Genomic DNA, 22,330 nt, shown 5'->3' on the forward strand with positions numbered 1-22,330 from the left:
TACTGAAATTTCTATTTTAGATCCTTAACTGGTTACTTTTGTGACTTTAATACTGCATACTGAAACACACCTCATAGCTAGCCCTGCCTTGGTAATTATATTGCAATATATAAATGAATCAAATCAACATGTTCTAAACCTTAAACTTACACAATGTTCTTATATCTCAATAAAATAAATTTTTAAGAAGGAAAGAAACACACTTCAGAGACAACTGCTTAAAATGCTTTCACAAGCTGCTTATTCTGGGATTTATCTACATACTTCTAAATAATATGCAAATACCACTATCTCTTGATTCATCTATTTAAAATATAATCATCTGACTTCCTATTATGATAATGTGAATTTTAATATACTTCCTTCTCTTTTTCTCACCCATCCTCCCAATAGCTATAGGGCTAAAGTTTTTTGTTTTTTTTTTTTTTTGTAATTATATCCACATTCTATATCTAAATTACTATATTTTCATGACACTTGAACAACATGGGAGATGAGGGGTACCCACCCCACACATAGTAAAAAGTCCACATGTAATTTCTGACTCCCCAAAACTAAACTACTCACAGCCTACTGCTGACCAGAAGTGTTCTGTGGACTTCTGTGGACCAGAAGTGTTCTGCTGACCAGAAGTGTTCACAGCCTACTGCTGACCAGAATATGTTCAGCACATATTCTGCATGTTATATGCATTATATACTGTATTCTTACAAAAAGTAAGCTAGAAGAAAATGTTAAGAAAATCACAAGATAAAATACATTTACAGTACTATACTGTATTTATTTTTTAAAAAAACACACATATAAGTGGAACCACACAATTCAAACCCGAGGTGTTCAGAGGTCAACTGTATTAGTCTTTGAAAACATTGTTCATTATTGTTTCCCTCCCAGTACAATAATTTGTTTCTCTTGCTGCCAAATTTCATTTACCTGGGTGTCTTTTTAACATATACTGAAGTCTTTCTATACAATCTAAAAGCTACATAATACTCTTCCAACCTTCTACATATAAAGTCTGTCAAATACCCTCTCACTTCATTTTTTTCCTGGAAGCTTCCTTTCTAGAGCCCTCTGTCCTTTCCCATAGCTAATGTCTGGAACTTCCTTCAACATCACCCTGGGAATTTCCTTCCTCTCCCTCTTGTGTTAAAACCCCTATTTCCTGGATTCCATATCTTCATCTTTCTTGGCTTACTTCATTTTAGTAGAACACATAGTTCAGTAGCTTCCCAAGAGGGAAATTTTTTAAGACTGCATTTTTCTGGAAGTATCTTCACTCTGTACTCGCATATGTTGATAGTTTAGCTGGGTATAGAACTATACGTTTCAAATAATTTTCACTTAAAATTTTGAAAGCTCATTGTTTTTTAGCTTTTAATTTTGCTTTTGAGAAATAAGATAACAGTACAAATCCATTATTTCTTAGTCATAATTTGTTACCTTTCTCTGAAAACTTTGAGGATTGCTTTGAATTGGGTCTTTAGATTTCATTATGCTGAGCTTTCCACCTGCTCTTTGAATTTGGAAATTCCTATCTTTCAGTCTGGGAAACTTTCTTGTACAGGCATACCTTGTTGTCCTTTGTTTTATTGCACTTCACAGACAAAGCATTTTTTACAAACTGAAGGTTTGTGGCAACCCTGTGTTGAGCAAGTCTTATCTGCACCATTTTTCCAAAAGCATTTGCCAACTTCATGTCTCTGTATCACATTTTGCTAATTCTCAAAATATTTCAAACCTTTTCATTATTATTGTATCTGTTATGGTGATCTGTGATCAGTGATTATGACTGAAATCTCAGATGATGTTTGACAATTTTTAGTAATAAAGTTTTTTTTTTAAGTTTATTTATTTATTTTGAGATAGAGAAAGACACTGAATGCACGAGCAGGGGAGGGGCAGAGAGGGAGAGAGAGAATTCCAATCAGGCTCCACACTGTCAGCACAGAGCTTCACATGAGGCTCGAACCCACGAATTGTGGGACCATGAACTGAGCTGAAATCAAGAGTCAAATGCTTAACTGAGTCAGATGCTTAATCGCCCCACTAATAAAGTAGTTTTAAATTAAGGTATTTACATTGTTTTTTTTTTTTTTAATTTTTAATGTTTATTTTTTGAGAGAGAGAAAGGCACAGCACAAGTTGGGGAAGAACAAAGAGAGAGGAGAGAGAGAATCTCAGATAGGCTCCACACTTGTCAACACAGAGCCCTATGTGGGGCTCCAACCCACGAAACCATGAGGTCATGATCTGAGCCAAGATCAAGAGTTGGATGCTTAACTGACTGAGCCACCCAGGTGACCCTTTACATTGTTATTTAGACATAATGCTATTGCACACTTAGTAGTGTGCCTCCTTCATTTTCTCTGGTCTATCTTTCTGCAATTCCTATTACATTGATTCTCTACTTATTGTTTTCCTGCTATTATCCATCTGTTTATTTGTTTGCTTGAAGTAATCTCTATGCCCAACATCGGATCAAACTCATAACCCTGAGATCGAGAGTCACATACTCTACCAACTGAGCCACCCAGATACCCCCATCTCATTGTTTTTCAACTTCTCTAACTGAAATTTTCATTTATGCTGTTAGCTAATTTCCAAGAGTTCTTTCTTGATCTCTGAATTTTGGATACAAAATCTTCCCATCTTTATACTGCTATTGAGTACCTTTTCTCTGTTTTTTGGCTTTCTCTTTCATGTTGAAGGCTTTCCTCAAATGCTTCAAGATGATTGGTTATTCATTTATATTTAAGAATGAGGTCCTAAAGGTGGTTTGGAAGCATCATTTACCACAAATGGGTTCACTGTAGGCTACAATTAAGTGGCTATCCAGATTTTTTTTACTGGGCACTCCCAACTGTCAGGCTATGTTTCTTTTCTATGGGATGGTTTAATTGCTCCAGAGAATCATTTTCTAATTTCCCGGATACACTGATTTAAACCCAGACACTAGCATTCTGGAACTTGTGAAAGAATAGATCTTTGGCTATTTTTCATTCCTCACTACAGCCTTCCTCTGCACGTAGTGTCCTCAAGTCTAGAGAAATCAATTTCCCATCCCTTATGGAGGACTGGTGGGGTAGGGGTATCTTTGTTTGGGACTGAGGTGGGATCTAGGGATTTCTAACAATGCCCCTCCCTAGTTCTCCTCTATCTCATAGCCTGAGCCAAATTCTTACACCTGGTAGAGGACATTATCAAAGACTGTAAGAATATTTCCAAGAGCTAAAGAGAGGCACATATCTTTAAATGCAAAGGGTTCACTGAATGGTAAGAAAGAGAAATGAAAAAACACAACTAAATATATCATGATAAAATTCAAGATAAAGTAGATCCTTTACATCTTTACCTGGCATTTTTTCCCCTCTCTCATATTTTACATTTCTTTGTCATTTGGTTCTATTCTGGGATTTTTTAAACTTATTCTTGTGAACCTTTAATGGAATTTTTAAAATAATTTCACTGACATAAAATTGACATGAAATAAACTACATATTTAAAGTATACAATTTTTGGCATATATATACACCCATTAAACCATCACCACAATCAAGATAATGAACATATCTGTCACCTTCAAAAGTTTCCTCGGGCTATTGCCTCCCTCCCATTCCTCCCTGATTGCCTTTCTAGTCCCAAAGCAACGACTTACCTGCTTCCTATCAGTAAAGACTAGTATGCTTTTTCTAGAACTTTTTATAAATAGAATTATACAACATGTACTCTTTATTGTCTGGCTTCTTTTACTCAGCACAATATTTTGAGACTCATCCATGATATTAAGTTTTTAATGTATTTTTTTAAATTTTTAAAATGTTTTATTTATTTTTGAGAGAGAAAGAGAAACAGAGTGAACAGGGGAGGGGCAGAGAGAGAGGGAGACACAGAATCCGAAGCAGGATCCAGGCTCTGAGCTGTAATCACAGAGCCCGACATGGGGCTCAAACTCACAAACGGTGAGATTATGACCTGAGCAAAAGTTGGACACATAACCAACTGAGCCACCCAGGCACTCCAAGTTTTTAATGTTAATAGTGCATTCCTTTCTATTCTTGAGTAGTATTCCATTATATGGATACACAACAATTTGCTTACTTACTCACCTGTTGATGAACATTTGGGTTATTTCCAATTTGAGACTGTTACAAATAAAGCTGCTATAAACATTCCTGTACAAATCCTTACATTGGCATATGCTTTCACTTCCCTTGGATAGATACCTATGAGTGGAACAGAAAGTTTGTATGACAGGTGTATTTTTAACTTTTTGAGAAGCTGCCAAACTGTTTCCCAAAGGGACTGTATCATTTTACATTCCCATCAACAGTGTATGAGGACTTCCATTGTCCACATCCTATCCAACATTTGGTATGGTCAATCTTTTTTATTTTAGCCATTCTAACAGCTGTATAGTGGGGTCTCATATGGTCTTAAGTTGCTTTTCCCTAATGACTAATGATGTCTAACATCTTTTCATGTGCTTAACTGCCATTTGTTTATCTTCTTTGGTGAAGTGTCTTTTCAAAATTTTTCCCTAGTTTTTTAAATTGGTTTGCTTATCTTCATATTACTGAGTTTTGAGAGTTCTTTCTATATATTCTAGATACAAGTCTTTTAACAAATACAGAATTTGCAAAGATTTTCTCCTAATTTGTGGCTTGTATTTTCACTCTCTTAACAGGGTCTTTTGAAGAACAGAAGTTTTTCATTTTGGTGAAGTTCAATTTGTCAAGCATTTCTTTTATGGACTGTGATTTTGGTGTTGTATTTAAGAAATCTTTGCCTGATCCAAAACAACAAAGATTTTCTCCTATGTTTTCTTCCAATAGTTTTACAGTTTTAGGTTTTATTTGGCCCTATGATCCATTTTGAGTTTTTTTTTTTTTTTTATTTATATGGTGGCAACTGGGTGGCTCAGTCAGTTAAGCATCCAACTCTTGATTTCATCTCATGTCATAACTTCATGGTTTGTGAGTTCATGCCCTGTTCAGGTTGACACTGCAGAGACTGTTTAGGATTCTGTCTCCCTGTTTCTCTGCTCCTTTCTCTCTCTCTCTCTCTCTCTCTCTCTCTCTCTCTCTCTCTCTCTCTCAAAAATGAATAAACACTGGGGCACCTGGGTGGCTCAGTGGTTGGGCAACTGGCTTCGGCTCAAGTCATGATCTCACAATTCGTGAGTTCGAGCCCCGCATCGGGCTCTGTGCTGACAGCTCGGAGCCTGGAACCTGCTTCAGATTCTGTGTCTCCCTCTCTGTCTCTGCCTCTCCCCCACTCGCACTCTGTCTCTCAAAAATGAATAAATGTTTAAAAAAAAATGTAAAAATAAATAAATAAATACTTTTAAAAATTCTTTTATATGATGCAAGGTATAGATGAAAGTTCTCTTTTTCTTTTCCTTTCTTTGTTTCTTTTTTTTATATGGATATCCGATTGTTCCGCTATTGGGACCATATTTGTTGCACAGACCATCCTTTTTCTACTGAATTGCCTTTTCACCTTTATCAAAATCAGTTGTCCAAGAGGTGCCTGGCTGGCTCATTTGGTGGAACATACAACTCTTAATCTCAGCGTCGTGAGTTCAGGCCCCATGCTGGGGATGGAGTTTACTTAAAAAATTTTTTTTTCAATCATTTATCCATATATCTGTGGGTCTTTTTCCAGACTCCACTCTGTTTCATTGGTCTCTTTGTCCATCTTTATGCAAATATCATACTGTCTTCATTACTGTAGCTTTGTAAGTCAAAAAAACTATTGAAATACTAAGTGAGTTTAGCCAGGTTGCAGGATACAAGATTAATACACAAAAATCAATTATATTTCTATGTATTATCAATGACCAATTGGAAATTTTAAAAAAATTTTAAATAGCATTTACAATAACATCAACAATATGAAATACTTAGGGGGCAAATCTGACAAGAGATATACAAGACCTGTACGGTAAAAAATACAAAACACTGCTGAGAAAAATTTTTAAAGACTTAAATAAATCAAGTAATATCCCATGTTCATGGATTGGAAGACTCAATATACCTGTCTATTCTCCTCAGATTTGTCTAGAGATTCAGCATGATCTTGATCAAAATCTCAGTAGGCTTTTTGGAGAAACTGATTAATTGTTTCTGAAATTCATGTGGAAATGCAAAAGATTCTGAATAAAAAGAACAAAACTGGAGGGCCAATGTCACTGGATCTCAAGCCTTATTATAAAGGCAGTGAACCTTTTATTTCAAAAATCATATACAGTATTTCATTTCCAAGAGTGATGTTTTATTCTTTGATGGTTACTTTTTTTTTTTTTTTTTAGAGAGAGAGTACAAGCAGGGGAGAGGGGCAGAGAGAGAAAGAGAAAGAGAGAGAGAGAGGGAGAGAAAGAATCCCCAGCAGGCACCACACCCAGCAAAGAACCCCATGCAGGGCTCAATCCCACGATCCTGGGATCATGACCAGAGCCAAAATCAAGAGTCAGACATTCAGCCAACTGAGCCGCTCAGGAGCCTCATGATGGTTGCTTTTTACAGCCGCCTTTTCTTATTTTATGAATTCACTACCTTCTTGCTTTTTCTTAGGAAACTAGATTTTTTTACATTCAGAACTTTGTCTTTGCCTTTCTCTTTCAAGATGTAGATTAAATGTCCAATGGTCCTTGGCTGTTTAATAATCATGTTTAAAAAAAACCAGTAAAGTTTTGGCTAGATTCTCAGAATAGAGTGTGTGTATGTTTACATGTGTTAGATGAAATGTAACAAGATAATAGCTTATTTCATTTATTTTCAGGGCACAGAGTGGCTCAGTTGGTTGAGCGCCCAACTCTCGATTTTGGCTCAGGTCATGATCCCAGGGTTATAGGACTGAGCCCCGAGTCAGGCTCCTTGCTAAGCATGGAACCTGCTTGGGATGCTCTGTCTCTCTATCTCTCTGTCTCTCTCCCTTCACTCTTCTCCCCTGCTCAATCTCTCTCTCTCTCTCAAAAAAAAAAAAAAAAAAAGTTTATTTTTAAATTCCAGAGTAATTTCACAACTATTTTGGAATCATTCATGGCTTGTGCCATCACTCCCGCTCTATAGATAAGGCAAGGAGAGATGATGACTGCAAGGTCACATAGCTACTTGGTGGCAGACCCAGATTAGATCCTGGTTTTCTGCGTCCCAATGTGATCAGCTCCAGGAACTCAGGAAGCAGGTATTAAGGGAAATAGAAAGCAAGTTCCTTGGGAAGGGGAAAGTAGCTGACAGCATGGACAGCGGACTCCAGGGGCCACCCCCAGGCTTACTATGGAGCAAGGCCGTCAGCATGAGGACTGGCTCAATGGCAGGGTTTGGGTTATCCCTGCATGTGAATTCTGGGGCTCCCTTCAGCCCAGAAATGTTGTCTAATCAGTAACTAGACTGCTTCCTTTTATAACCCTACCCTCAACTCCATTTTTACGCATATCATACTTGCCTAACCCAGTCACTTTACTGATAAGGAAACTGAGGCTGACAGAGGGAGTGACCTGTCCAAAGTCACAAAGGCAGTGAAGTCAGTAAAGCAGCAAAGCTGAGACGAGAGCCACACCCTTCCAAGCCTACCTGGGGTTTCAGGCAAGCACATGGTCCATCAGCCTCCACAGGAGGAGGTGGCAGGGAGCTCCCCCCCTCCCCAACCAGGTCCTAACTGCTTACATAACCATCTCTCTACACATAACCATCTCTCTGCAGGACCATAAAGCCAATGGAAGACAAAATATGCCAGGGCCTGCTTCTGCCTCTCCTTTCTCTCTTTCATAAAAGTAAACACATGAGCAGGTGCACATAAAAACTCAGGGCTGTGAAGCCAGGTGCTTGGTTATCATGAACAGAGATAGAGGCCACATAACTCTTGAAGCCAATTCCCACCAGCCAGCTCAAGTTAAACCGCGACCAGAGTCCCCAGAAACACAGCATGGCTCAAGGCCAGCTCAGACAAGGGAGCAAGGAATGGTTTCCCCAAGGACAGATGCACATAAAGGGCTTGGAGCACACAGACACACACAATGAAAACCCTGGAGGGCTGAAGGGGGAGAACCCAGGTGATAGGCTGCAGGGACAAGATCAGATTATCACCATTCCCATCCACTTCCTGGAGGGAGATAGAGAGTACAGTCCAGAAATCCAGGAGGGGAGACGTATAAGCCCTGGAGAATATCTACTTTCTGTTGTTTTAAGCACACAAATCCAAATGATACATATCCTCCCCAAGGCCACTGACTGTCCAAAAACAATGACTTCTAGAAGGTATTTGATGATATAAGAAAGATTCTTGCAGTCACCTGACTACCATCAAGTAAAAAACTCACCAGAACTGGAAGTGAAATGCTAAGAAAACAAAACTTGGTGTCCAAGTCAACCAAAAAAATCCTTCCATTTGGAAGGCAACTTCTCCTGGGTCCTCTGTCACCAGCTCCAACTCTCCAGGGCCACCCTTCCATGGGCTCCAAGGACCACCAAATCCAAAGCCAGAATTTGTCATTGGTAGCTTAGAATGTGGTCTTCGCTAGAGAAAAGCAACTGGTAAATGTTTGCATTTATAAACAGCAAAAATAATACTGACTATCCAAACATCTACACAAGATTTCAATCAGAGCAGATGAGGAAAAAGTTAATCTTCATGCCAGACATTTTTTTTTTTAATTGTTCCTCATTTGGCCACGGTGGGGTGTGACCTGATGAGAAGGCAGGGGATGAAACTGAACACTGAAGAAGTCACTCAGAGTCCTGGGATGACATCACACAACAACTGGCAATCTGCTTCTGCTGTTGAAGATCAAGATCAAGGGGCAGAGGTGACATCAGTGGCTGGAGACACAGGTGTTTTGCTTAAACCCGAGATAAGGACAATGGTGGTTGGCTTCATGTGCCACTGTCAGCTTTGTCGTTGACTTGTGGCAGGGTGCCCTTCACTTATAGCTTTGGTGGCTCAGTATACCCACCATCAGCTGAGACGGATCCCAATTCCATGATGTCATCACTGCCACCACAGACATGAGAACCAAAACACACCCCTCAGATGATTCAAGCAAGAAAGGACAGTCTGCCCATCTGCAATGGTTTTCCAAGGTGAGGAGGGATGCTGTAGCCCTCATACATGCCCTCCTTTGCAAGGACAAAGACAAAGCCAGCATAACTCTCAAGGCCACCCCCTGATACCAGTTGGAGTTAGATCCTGGCCAGGGTCCCCAGGAATACAGCATGGCTCAAAGCCACTTCAGACAACAGAGCAAGGAATGACTTCCAAACACTAGAACTGTACTTGTCTTCCTGGGTGATGCTGAGCACAGATGTGCACAGAATTGAGATACCAGAGGTGACACTGGAGAAGAGTCTCTACTTAGATGGGCTCTCTCCAAACTCAGCAGCTATGGACAGAGAGCAGCCAGCCCATGTACAGGCTCCGGGGGCAAGGACTTCACAATGGCCCGCACAGAGAGGATACCTGATTTGTTCATCACAAGATGACTAAAGGGACAACGAGAAGGGAAAGAAAGCCCACATTGGAATCCTCCACCCACTCACCAACCTGGGGCAATTGATCTCGCAGAAGCGGGAGTCTCAAGAAACCCACAAGGAGCTACAGTTCCCATGATCCTACCACCCCAATATTTCCCAGACTTGTCAGGTCACAAAAAATTATAAAAGAATAAAATAAAACAAACACAGGGCTTGCTCAGCATCTAGTTTCCCAAGCCTCTCCCCCTGGAGATTCTGATAGTGTACATCAGGGGCAGGGCCCTGAGATCCGGAAGTTTAACAAGACCCCAGGTTATTCTCAGGAACCTGACGGTTGGAGAACCACCACCTACCATTTCCCAGAGGCCACCTGCCTGGCTCACCCACTTCCCATTGCTGTGAGAGGAACCATCTAGGTTCGAGTTCCACCCGCCCTATTTTAAGCAACCAAGTGGATGCAAGGAACCTGCCGTATGGGGCTGCACTTTGCTTCTTGCCCTGGGACCCTCCCACGATTAGGGTATAAGCATCACCCCAAAGTCCCCGAGACTGCCACCAGAGCTCCTGGGGGACACACACTCCCAGCCGAGGCCTAGTCAGCTGGCGGTGGACTCCCTAAACCCTTATTCCTTTTTGGTGCCCAACCCTCTCACCCTTACCCTTTGACTCTGTCCCTGTCTTCAGCTGCCCCACCAGAAGCAGCTGCTGGGAAATGGGTGAGGCTTCAGGGCCCTAAAGTGGGTCCAGAGCTACCTGTAGATCTGTGACCTCCAAGCCATCTAGGGGAGCAGAAAGCTGACCCACAGCCAACAATTTGTACTGGAGGAAGCAAATCGCAACTCGGCACACCTGGTCAGAGCAGAAAGGAAAGTCCCCAGGGGGCTGACTCAGCCACTGTGGGTGCTCTGTCAGCACAGAAACTCAGTAGGTCTGTAACAGCCAGTATCTGGCTACTGCAGGTTTCACGCTGTGTCCCCTTCCCGACTCCCTGCAACGCCTGGGCCCTTCCTAGTGCACTAGGAAGGCCTCCTGCTCCTGACCAGGGGGACAGAAGAAACCAGGGACCTCTGCACCTGCTCACAGCCCAGAGGCAACTCACCTACCAAAGCCATGGAGTCTGCCATCTACTTACATTCTAGGCCTCATCTGTATTCCATGTTTCTGGTCGTTTCCGAAACATTTTTATAAATGTTAAAATCCATTTCAAATGCAATTTTTTGCAGAGCCTCAAAATAATAAAACAATAAATGGACTGGTTGAAGTAGCCTCAGGACCCAGGGGGTGTCCAGACTACTCCTTGAAACACTGCCCTCAAGGACTGTGACAGGTTTCCAAACCACAGGGTCTCCCTGAGCGGCTGTCAGAAAGGGGCCAAAGCCCGCAGAGGCTCTGGGGATTCCCTGACAGTTCCCAGGGCTCTCACCCCCATCGCCTCCGTGCCTCACAGCTCAGGGAGGGACAAGGGAGGCCACCACAAACATATTCATGATTTCTGTGCATCTTTGTGCATTTTTAATATAGGTTATCTCTAATGCCTACAACTAAGTTTCATTTCCAGATGAGGAAATGCATAAAGGAGGGTCACCCAAAAACCTAGACAGCTATAAAGTGGCAGGCACAATTCCAGACTCCAAAGCCAGTGTTCTCAGGACCCTCTGCTGCTTCTCAGGGGATCAGCGATCACCCCTTCTCCCACAGAGGTACAGATGTGCACACCGAAGTTCAGAGAGTAACTGCCTTAAAGAACACTCTACAAAACTCTACCTGTGACACAACGTGTTTCCAGGGCCCGAGAGGCAAGAAGCCTTGACCAACATTGCATATGGATTCCTACCCCTACAATGCTGGTCTAGGGGTGCTGACTCCCCCCACTCTGACCTTGCCCCCAGCCAGGAAGCCTCCAAATCTGTAAGGAGCCAGGAAGCTGCTCGTATCCTGCCCACTCAGAATGGCTCAGCTCTCCTTTACCACCTACCAAACTCACCTGCCCTTGAAAATGCAGCTCAAGGCTATGCCCCTCCAGGAAACTTTCATAGACCACCTTAATCCACAGCACCTCCTTATGACCTGCACCACCCACTTGGCATCAATGATACCCCATGCCACGCTAAGCAGAACAGGCAGTCTTAGGGAGTCAGGGTAGCCCAGTTTCTTCTTCATACCGTTTCTCTCCCCAGCCCCCCTCTATGACGCTGCCCAGAGGTAGCACTTGATTGGTGGGTTGGCTGATTGAGGGACTTCTCTTTCCATAGCCACACTTGGGTAGCTTACCCAGGGCAAGCTGGGCTAATCTCCCAGGTGCCAGGGCCCAGGAAAGTTTCCAGATTTGTATCCCAAGCTACCTCCATCCACCCCTGGAAGGGGAGAGAATGCTCTCAGTCCACATCCCAGGATTTTGCTGACAGCACCCCCGCACCTCCTCACCCCTCCCTCACCAAGCACTCTGGTGTCAGCCCTGGCCTGGCCACCCGCTACAGGCAGCCCCACCTAAGTTTGGACTCTCCCAGGCTCTTCCTCTCCTAGTTTTCAAGTACATGTTCCTCCCCCCCAGGACTCAACACCTTTGTGATTCCAACCTGAGAATTCCATCTCTGTTTCCAGATCACACCGTGGGAGAGAACACCAACAGCAGCCCCCACCCCTCCCCTGGCTCTTTGATCCTCCCGAATCTGCCTGGGTCCCATCCTTATTCTCCTGAGATCCTTTTCTGGCCCCCACCACTGTCACGGGATTCAGGGAGCAGACACATCTGCCAGCAGCAGCACAACCAGAGATTACACCCGAAACTAAACAAGAGGAACAAGCCGATTTCACAGGCTGATTTCACAGGCTGGTGCTTTTTCATTGACCGCATTTTTTTATGGAGATAAATAACTATGTTCACGTGCAGTTGTAAGAAGTAACGTGGAGAGATCCCTTGTACGTACGCTTTGCTCGGTGTCCCTCAACGGTAACATCTTGTGACACTCTGGTATAATACCACAACTGACCTAGATTTCTCATTTCACTTGTACTCATTCATGTGCGTATTACGTTCCACATAACTGATCACCAGCGTAGGGACCTATATCCACCTGCACAGTCAACATAATGGCCGGTTCTGTTTCCCACACAAAGATCCCTCCCTCTGCTCTTTTGTAACCGTGGCCACCTCCTCCCTGCCCCCTCCCCAAATGATCTATCCCCATTCTAAAATTGTCCTTTCAAAAATGTTATATAAATGAATCATCCAGGACATAATCTTTTAAGACTGCTGGCTTCTTTCACTCATTAAGATTCCCTGGAGAATCATTTGAGTCACTGCATGCACCGAGAGCGTGTGCTTATTACTGCTGAGTAGTATTCCACGGCACGCAGGCACAACAGTCTGTTTGACTGCTTCTCCATTCACCTTGCAAGGACCCGCAGGAGTGAGTGGAAAAGCCCAAGTCCACCTGCTTCCTGGAGCTGACTAGATCCCAAAGCCTCTGCTCAGGCATGGTAACAGAGCCATAAACCTAAGGGTCAGTGTGGATGAAAGGCCTGGATAAGCAAATGGGAAAGCACAGCCTGATGGTAAGTCACCTGGAGGCCCAAGTCTACATTCAGGAACCAGAATCCCAGTGGCATAAGCAGAACAGGAAAGAGGTGAAAACTTGGGAGACGGTGTCCTTGGAATCGCATTCCTAGAGCTGGGCCAAATTGTAGATGTCATCCTGCCTCCCATCTTCGCAGGGCCATCCTTTCCGGGGCAGAATAGTACTTTCCTTTAGTGCCAACCTCAGCATCACAATAACCCCTACACGTTAGCATTGCAATAGAGCCGGCCTAATTTCTCCAGCTGGGGGCAGCTCCCCAAATACTCGAAAATACTAGAAATAATCCAAATCGGCAATCAGCAATGGTGCTCTTGGAGTCTGCTCCTAATCTGGGGAAACGTGTTCCACTCAATTATTCAACGTTTTTTATTTTTATTTTTGGGACAGAGAGAGACAGAGCATGAACGGGGGAGGGGCAGAGAGAGAGGGAGACACAGAATCGGAAACAGGCTCCAGGCTCCGAGCCATCAGCCCAGAGCCCGACGCGGGGCTCGAACTCACGGACGGACAGCAAGATCGTGACCTGGCTGAAGTCGGACACTTAACCGACTGCACCACCCAGGCGCCCCCCACTCAATTATTCAAACGATGTGTTTTATAAACCTCTGGCTATCTCATTCAACCTCACAGCAATATCCCCATTAAGACACGGTGCCCAGAATTCAACAGCATACTCCAAATGCAGACCAGTGTGGTCTCCACAGGGGCTATTCATCAATGACATACCTTATCCTGACAGCTCTATTTCCATTAATGCATTCAATTTGCACATACAAATAATAATAAACACATGATGATACATCCACTTGATGAAAGCTTATGCAGCAATCAAAAACGGGTTTTCAAAGAGTAGGAAGTATCATGAAAAAACTCTAATATGCAATGTTAAATGAAAAAAAAAAGTCAAAAAGTTCATATGTACTTTCCATCCCTCTAAACTCAACTCAGGTGTCTCCCTGAGAGATTCCCAAGGAGGGGTTCTCCCCGTGGGTTTTAGTCAGGTGACTAAACTCAGTCCCAAGGGTTCGCCAGCACCCTGTGCACCCCCAGTCCCAGCCTTGTCTCAAGGTCAACCAACTGCTCCTTAAGGATGGAGAAATGGGGCTGTCTTGTTCCACAATCCCAGCATGGGTTAATAAATTTTGATGCATTAACTGATTACAACCATGGCTTTAGCTACAGAATTGGAATTACATTATGATTCTATTCTGGGGAAAATACATGTCACATATATTAACATCCACATAAATATTAGTCTATGCATTAAAGACTGTAAGGGAATATAAGCCAAACTATTCAGAGGGGTTATAAAACCCAGAGGAAAGAATTTCAGAGGAATTTCACTTTCTACTTTGCATATTTTGCTATTGCTTGATTTAAAAAAAACAAAAAAAAAAACAAAAAAAAACCTTCCTTGTATTTAGAAAAGCAACTTAGAAAAAAAAAGCAACTTTTGTATTTAGAAAAAAAGCAACTTTTTTTTTTTTTAGAAAGATGCATAGGCAATACCAAATTATTAAAATGCCTCTCTAGGGTACTTTCCCTCATTTTTTAATCCTTGAAATATGTATATATTTGCTTTTTAAATAATAATTTTAAAAGGTATCACCAAACAAAAATATGAAGGAGGAATTTACTGTACATTTTAGGGAACCACAGAACATGCCTGGGTTTTACTGAGCTTGCCACTGACTCAAAATATTGGATTTATTTTGGTGCCCTGCTTCTTCCTTCTCACTCTCCTCATGTCTCAACTGCGGGAGGGAGGTGGTTTTTGTTTCCACTGTTAGGGTGGTCACTAAGCACAGCACTTAACTCCTAACACAGATCAACATAATTCTGTTCCTGCCACCCCATCACGTTGGCTGTCCAGCTCCTTCTGACTCAGAATTAAGTCATTCGAGGTATCGGCCTTCCCCTCCCAGAAGAGTGTCATTTACAAAACTGATAAGCAAATGCTCCAAGACCTCAACAGAGTTGTTAGTAAACAAGAAATGGCACAGAACCGAGGAGGGAGTTAGGAAGAGACCCCAGGCCCCTGCACAGTGACATGGATCCATGCATGGACCCTCTTAGGCACAGTCAACCAACCTACTGGGACCCCACTGCTCACCAGCCCCCAGGCCTCCACCACGCCAAGCAGATAAAAGGCTGATACAGCAATTCCCCAGGACACAAACTGTGTGTGCACAAGGAACTAGATAAAACATATGCATAAGGTAAGGCGTGGAAAGAAGCGTGAAGAATGTAAACAACCCTATTTGTGGGCTTAGGTAGGTGAATCTTTCCTTTTTTTATTTTAAAATTGCCTTTATGATTTTTTATCATGTGTATAATAAATAAAGCTACATTTTGTTCAAAGCCTTGTTGAAATCACATCTCCAGCCAGTCTCCTGGTCTACCAGATGAGTAACCTCATCAAAAGGGGAAACCAGACGAGTTTGGTGTGAGAGGTTTCCGTGGATCTGTGTCGGCGCCTGGTGCTCACCACTCTGGTTAATGACGTGTTCCAGTACTTTGCTGGGGATATGCATCAATGACCATCATCTTTGTAATACAACTGTATAATGGCTTGGCAGTTAAGATGTAGGCTTTGAAGTCACATAGATCTAGGTTTGAACCCTTGTTCTATCTCTAATTGCCTTTGGGTCATTATGCATACCTTTTGAGCCTCAGTATTCTCAGCTTTAAACTGGGCGGTTTTATTCACAGAGTTGCTGTGTGGATAGAGAAAGATACTGAATTGAAATACACATATTTAGTGAGGGTAGAAACAGTCGTGATCATATTCTTTACCTTTTCACGATCCTCACTATCTCAGAGACACCAGGGATTCAAGATTTTGACCAGTTTGCCACCTATCACAAGAATTCTAAAGATTTTGTTGCCAAGCCTGGACAGAATAAGCAAACTCAGAAAATATGAGATTCCAAGACAGCAATTTTAGTAGACACCTGTGTCTAGAAAACTTCTTACAAAGAAAAAGAGGCAATTACTATCCATGAACTCTGAACAAACCCCAAATATGTTTCTGAACAAACCCCAAGTACCTTCTCACCACTGCCAGCCAGAGTGAGAGTTCTTGGAGAAGCCCAGAAGTTCCCATTCCTGTCTACTAATCAGCCGTTATAATTTTGGTAAGTCCCCAGCACCTCAGAAACATCCTAAGAAGCAAAACCCAGTTTCTTATCCAAATCAAACTCCTTCTCACCCTTAGTAATCCATCCCACCCTAAGCACACTGGACTGACAGCCGTCCTACACTCTGGAGGCCCAAGCAGAATAGAGCAGAGCCAGACTACCTGGCTTCAAATTCCAGTCCCACTACTGTTTCACTCTGTGACCTTAGGCAAGTTGCTTAGCCTCTCTGTGCTTCATTTTCCTCACCTATAAAAGGGTAATAATAACACTGAGAGGTATAATACACGGTATATGATCAACAAATGCTAGCAATGATCTCAACACTCCAGTAGCATATGCACAATGTCAGAAGCAACATCTTTGGGCCCTGGGCCCAGTGGCTCTGTCACACTGTCTTCTTCTAAGAACAGACTTTCTCTCTTAGGAGAGACATGAGCCAACCATCTGGTCAGAACCAGAAGCCCAAGAAGGAAGTGACACCAGGGGAACTCCAGCATCACAGTGGCCACCGGCCACCAGCCACAGGGCAGGCAGCCACACCCCCCAGGGTGCAGCGTGACAGGCCCAGGTCAGGGAGGCTGTGTTGACATGGCATCGTCACCACCAACAAGCCAGCTCTGGGCAGATCCACCCGCGGAGGGTCCTCACAGGTTTACACAACTTAGGCTTCAGACACAGGCAGCTACCGAGCTAGGATTGTCTTCTCTGCCTCAGTTTTCCCATCCCCTAAGTGAGGCCATGAAGGTCCAGGTCTTCCCAGGACTGAGGTGCCGGGAAGCACCCTGGGATAGGCAGGCTGCCTGGGAGGTGAGTCCCCACCTAAAGAACTGCCCACCTCCCCTGCTGTGCCCTCACCTGCTGCACACACTGTCATGGCACATGGGCATCCCAGACAGCCCCAGTACCTGCTCAAGAGAACCTAGAAGAAGTAAGTTTTTTAAAGTTTCGTTCTGTATGGGAGGGAGGAAGACAGGGATGAGGAGTCAGTCATAGGTCGTAGGCACACATTTCTTTTCCGTAAAAGGATCTTTCTCATAGAAGCTGCATAAAGGGTGGTCTCATTTCCCAGCTCCTCCCAAAGAGATTCCCTGTGTTCAGCGGGACAGGCCAGCACTTCTGGGAGGCCAGTGCCCTGCTGACAACGTTAGTTCTCAGCCTCTGCACACTCCTCCTACCAATACTACATCACCTTCTTGTTGTCTCCAGGCTGTTTCCAACTCAGAAATCCAGGGAGAAGATATTTGCAAACACATATCAAATAAAGGGTTAGTATCCAAAATCTACAAAGAACTTATCAAACTCAACACCCAAAAAACAAATAATCCAGTGAAGAAATGGGCAAAAGACATGAATAGACACTTCTCCAAAGAAGACATCCAGATGGCCAACCAACACATGAGAAAATGCTCCACATCACTCATCATCAGGGAAATACAAATGAAAACCACAATGAGATACCACCTCACACCTGTCAGAATGGCTAACATTAACAACTCAGGCAACAATAGATGTTGGCAAGGATGTGGAAAAAGAGATCTCTTTTGCATTGTTGGTGGGAATGCAAGCTGGTGCAGCCACTCTGGAAAACAGTATGGAGGTTCCTCAAAAAACTAAAAATAGAACTACCCTACAACCCAGCAATTGCACTACTAGGCATTTATCCAAGGGACACAGGTGTGCTGTTTCGAAGGGACACATGCACCCCCATGTTTATACCAGCACTATCAACAATAGCCCAAGTATGGAAAGAGCCCAAATGTCCATCGATGGATGAATGGATAAAGAAGATTTGGTATATATATATATATATATATATATATATATATATATATATATAATGTATACACGCACACACACACACACACACACACACACACAATGGAGTATTACTCGGCAATCAAAAAGAATGAAATATTGCCATTTGCAACTACTTGGATGGAACTGGAGGGTATTATGCTAAGTGAAATTAGTCAGAGAAAGACAAATATCATATGACTTCACTCATATGAGCACTTTAAGACACAGAACAGATGAACACAAGGGAAGGGAAGCAAAAATAATATAAAAACAGGGAGGGGGACAAAACAGAAGAGACTCTTAAATATGGAGAACAAACAGAGGGTTACTGGAGGGGTTGTGGGAGGGGGGATGGGCTAAATGGGTAAGGGGTATTAAGGAATCTACTCCTGAAATCATTGTTGCACTATGTGCTAACTTGGATGTAAATTTAAAAAATAAAATAAAATAAAATACTAAATTAAAAAAAGAAAGAAATCAAAACTGTGTGATCTATACACCAGGCTGCAACTTACAAAGGGCTTTCATGTAAAGTATCCCTGTTAATTCTTGCAACAAACCTGTAACACATATGTCATCCCCATTTTATAGCCACAGAAACTGAGGCTCAGATTAGGTAACATCTGAGATCACCCACCAGAAAAGCGGAGGCACCAGGTCTTAGCTCCGTGGTGGACACTCTGGAACTCACAGATGGCCTCAGGTCCCAATTCCCCTACCCTGACCCTTCAAGCCTGGATTAGCTGTTTCCTAGGTGCCCACCCTGGGTTTCTCTGGAATCCAGTACTTATCATACACACAGAAGTTAACCCCCCCCCCCCCCATATTCCACACTATACTGGGTATTCCTTGAAGGCAGGGGCTATAGGACTAGGATCTTTCTCAAATGTCATTGTCCAGTACCTGGCACATGCTCAGTAGGTAGGTATGTAATAAATATTTGTTACATAGATGAGTGAATGTTTGACCAGTTACCAGAGATGACTCTGAATAGCCCCCACACCTGATTTCCCAGTCCTGGTCTCCATATGCCTGGGGGATATTGACTCCTACCCAGGGCAATCTTGACTTGAGAAGGAACCAATGGAGCTCAAAGTACTTTTATAGCTCCATCAAATAGGGCCCAGACACTCAAGGGCCCAGACACTCACAACAAGGGCCCAGAAACTCAGTGAGGCGGGCTTCCCAGTTCTCACTGGTGGCCATAATAATTGGCATCTGTACACCTGCTCTCATGGAGGGAGGGCTCACACGATCCCCAAACACCATGTGCACATCAGGGCCCCGGAGACAGTAGGGAACACTGAGGTGGCCACTTCCTACTTACTGGGAACAGGGTTGGGTAAGCAGGGGCCAGAGTCATCAGCCTTGGGAAGGATGCAGTCACATACAAGAATTTTAAGACCGACCCTTCTCCATCCGTGCAGGAATGGGAATGCCAGAACATGGAACTCGGAAACAATAGTCCCCAGGTGGGGCTCAGCATGACCCAGCCAGGCAAATCCTGGGGCAGAAGCTGCACCTCCTGGTCAGGGAACAGGTCAAGGCAGAGTCTGCAGACCCTGACTGCAAACACTGCAGGGTGATCCAGAGAGTGAGCTTTCTGCTAAGGCATGGAATAGGAAGGAATATTCAATGACTTCCTGGAGAAACAGAAATGAGCTTTGGGCACAGCAAGCTACTTTCTTCAGGGCACACTGCACCACATCTAACTTTTGCACAACTCTCTTAGCATGGCTTTCAAGACTGTAATTTCCTTAAGGAAACAATCATATCTTATTTTGTCTTTGAGAACCTTCCATCCCTCCTAGTGCCCAGCCCGGGACTAGGTACAGAGGTGGTTCAATGGAGCTCAGCGGGAGAAAAGACAGAAAGGGTGACCCGCATGAAGAAAAGTCACAGAATCAGAGGTGGAAGGAAGAACCCAATGGAATAGAGAATGCGTGAGCTTCACAGAAGATGAGAAAATGAGCAAGGGCTTGCATGGGACAAGAGAAAGCCAGCTGACAGGAGTGTGGGGATGAGCCCAGGCCCAGCCCCCGGTAGGGGAGGGGGTGTGGGCAGAGAGGCAGCACAGAGGAAGACTGCAGAATCCCACAAAGGGAAGTTGAGGGGTGGGGGGGGCGGAAACAAGCCTGCCCTGAAATAACAAATACCAAACAGCAGGCCCTCTGCTGAGGAGGCAGGAGTCTAGAGCCCCAATGGGCAATTATCAACAATTCGTAATTATCAAGGATTCGTAAACATGGCAGTTACAGAAAGGAAAACAGAAGGCATACATCTGGGGAACCTGCCTCGAGCAGGGAGCCTCCGCAGGAACACAGGCCCAGGCCTCCAGGCTGGCTGCCCTATCCATGTTTCCTTCCACATAGGAAGTGAAAAATGGAGAAAACAAGAGTGTCCAAGCCCAGCTGCTATCTGTGGTCCAGCTAGCCACAGCAGCCCCAGAATCTGGTCTTAAGTCAAGATGCTGCTTGGAGAAAAGGAACTGATTTCAGAGAGCTACAAAATCTGGCCTATGTGAAGCAATGGCGCAACCTGAGGCAGCAGATGTTACAGGACCAGGAGAGTAGAAAGAGTGCGGGCCATGCAGAGCCACCCCTCACCTGCATGAGGGAGAAAGCTCCCTCACAATACGCCCCCACCCCCAGCACCCACCCAGCGCCAGCCATGACCTGGGCTTCTCTGGCATTTCAAGGAAACCCAGGGTCCCAGCTGGACAGAGGCAGAGGTATGGTTGCTAGTCCTGCCTGGGCACTGCCACTAGGTGTGTCCATCAATAAAGCACCAACCCATCCCCAACTCTTACATCAAGGTTTAAGGTCCCCGGTGATTTTGTCTGCCAAACAAGAGCTTCCTGCTTGGGCATCTTCCAAAAGGCTCAAGACACATGTTCTTACATCCCTTCTCACAAAATCACCTTCCCAAAGGGCTTCATACCCTCTTAGAGAAGGCCAGACAAGTCCAACCCTGGGGTCCTTAGCACCAGGCTCTATGGCACTCAGAGCTCTGGTCTCCCAGTAGCCCTCTGCAAAGGTCGCAAAATGCCCTCTGACCAGGAAGGAAAACAACGAACTCCCGCAGCGACCAAGGATGGCTATGACCCCAAGGCCCCCTGGAAACCATCCTTGCTCAGCCCAAATCACCACACTCCGGGCCTCCGCCCCTGGTCCTTTCCAGATGTGCACTAAGAGTGCGGAGTTAATGGAGGGACCGAGATGGAGCCCTTTTCTCGGGTCAGGGAAAGGACCGAGTGGGCAGGAAGGCTGGAGGAGAGACTCGGAGTCTCCAAGGACCCGAGGGTTGCCGCCTCCACCTGGGCCGCCTCCACCTGGGCTGGCGCGCGGCAGGGCTGGTACCAAAGGTCCGCCAGGCACCCGCCAAACAGGAAATTCCACCTGTCGGGCCGGCCAGCGCCCGGGCCACAAATGGGCAATGGAGCGGTTCCCTTTGCCAAGACAAAGCGCCCGGGCCCTCGGCGCCCGCTCCCGTCGCCCCGCTCCCGGCCACACTGGTGGCTTCCCGGGCCCCGACGATGCCCGCAAAGCCCGCCGCGCCCCTCGCCAACCTGAGGCCGCGAGCTGTACTTGAGTCCTGCGCCGAGGTCCTTGGAACCCCCTCCTCCCTTGCGTGCCCGATTGCTCTTCATGGTACCAGCGGTCGGTCGCGGGTCTCAGAGGCGTGGTCCCCGCGGGCGGCTGGCTCCCATCGCCGTCGGGGCGCTAGGGGCGCGAAGGGCGCGGGGCGCACAGGGGCGCACCGGGGCGCTAGGAGCGCGGGGGACACGGGGGGGCGCGGGGCGTGCCGAGTTCCGGTAGCAACCCCGCGTGCTGGCCGCCGGCGGTCGCTCTCGCCCTCACTCTTCCTGTCCCAGGCAGGTAGTTTCAGGGTGTGGCCTCCCCGGGGCCCGCCCCGCCGTCCGTCCGCCTCGCCGGCGCACCTTTCCCAGGCCCCGCCGCCCCCTCGTCCGTTCCCGCCCCGCGCGGAGCCCCGCTCTGCCTCCTCCCCTCGGGGCCTGCCTCCTCCCCTCGGGGCGAAGGGAAACACAAGGCCACGGGCGGGGAGGTGAGGGACAAGTAAGACCCGGAGACCTGCGCGGTGGTGGCCATGAGCATTAACTGTGCCCCGCGCTTACTGGGCCCTCGGTGAGTACCTAACAGCAACAAAAATGAGTTCACCCCGCTCTCTCCCTCTCCTAGAGGTGGCCCTTTGCGCTGGGGGATGACCCTTCCATCCGCCTCCTGGATGCCACCCATGGTTTCTTTCCCTCCCTCTTGCGTCTTCAATCCCTCTCCACCTTGCTAAATGACCAGGTCTCAATTATAACCCTTCCAAACCAGAC

General features: G+C 45.3%; 1 protein-coding gene across 2 annotated transcripts in view; it reads right to left on the reverse strand.

Annotated features, from left to right (window-relative positions):
- ST14 (ST14 transmembrane serine protease matriptase) overlaps window positions 1-21,828 on the reverse strand; it is a 41,814-nt gene extending 19,986 nt beyond the window's left edge. Inside the window, exon 1 of one of the 2 annotated variants that reach the window (XM_053900254.1) lies at window positions 21,557-21,828. In XM_053900254.1, coding sequence (XP_053756229.1) covers window positions 21,557-21,637 — 81 coding nt within the window. In that variant the 5' untranslated portion in view covers window positions 21,638-21,828. Of the gene's footprint in view, window positions 1-6,039; window positions 6,138-21,556 lie in introns of those variants that run through there. The other variant, XM_053900255.1, reaches the window with a different exon arrangement.
- Between the last annotated feature and the right edge of the window lie 502 nt (window positions 21,829-22,330).

This window comes from Panthera pardus, unplaced genomic scaffold (assembly GCF_024362965.1).
Source record: "Panthera pardus isolate Hobbes unplaced genomic scaffold, ASM2436296v1 HiC_scaffold_12, whole genome shotgun sequence".
In the NCBI taxonomy this organism is placed as follows: Eukaryota; Metazoa; Chordata; class Mammalia; order Carnivora; family Felidae; genus Panthera; species Panthera pardus.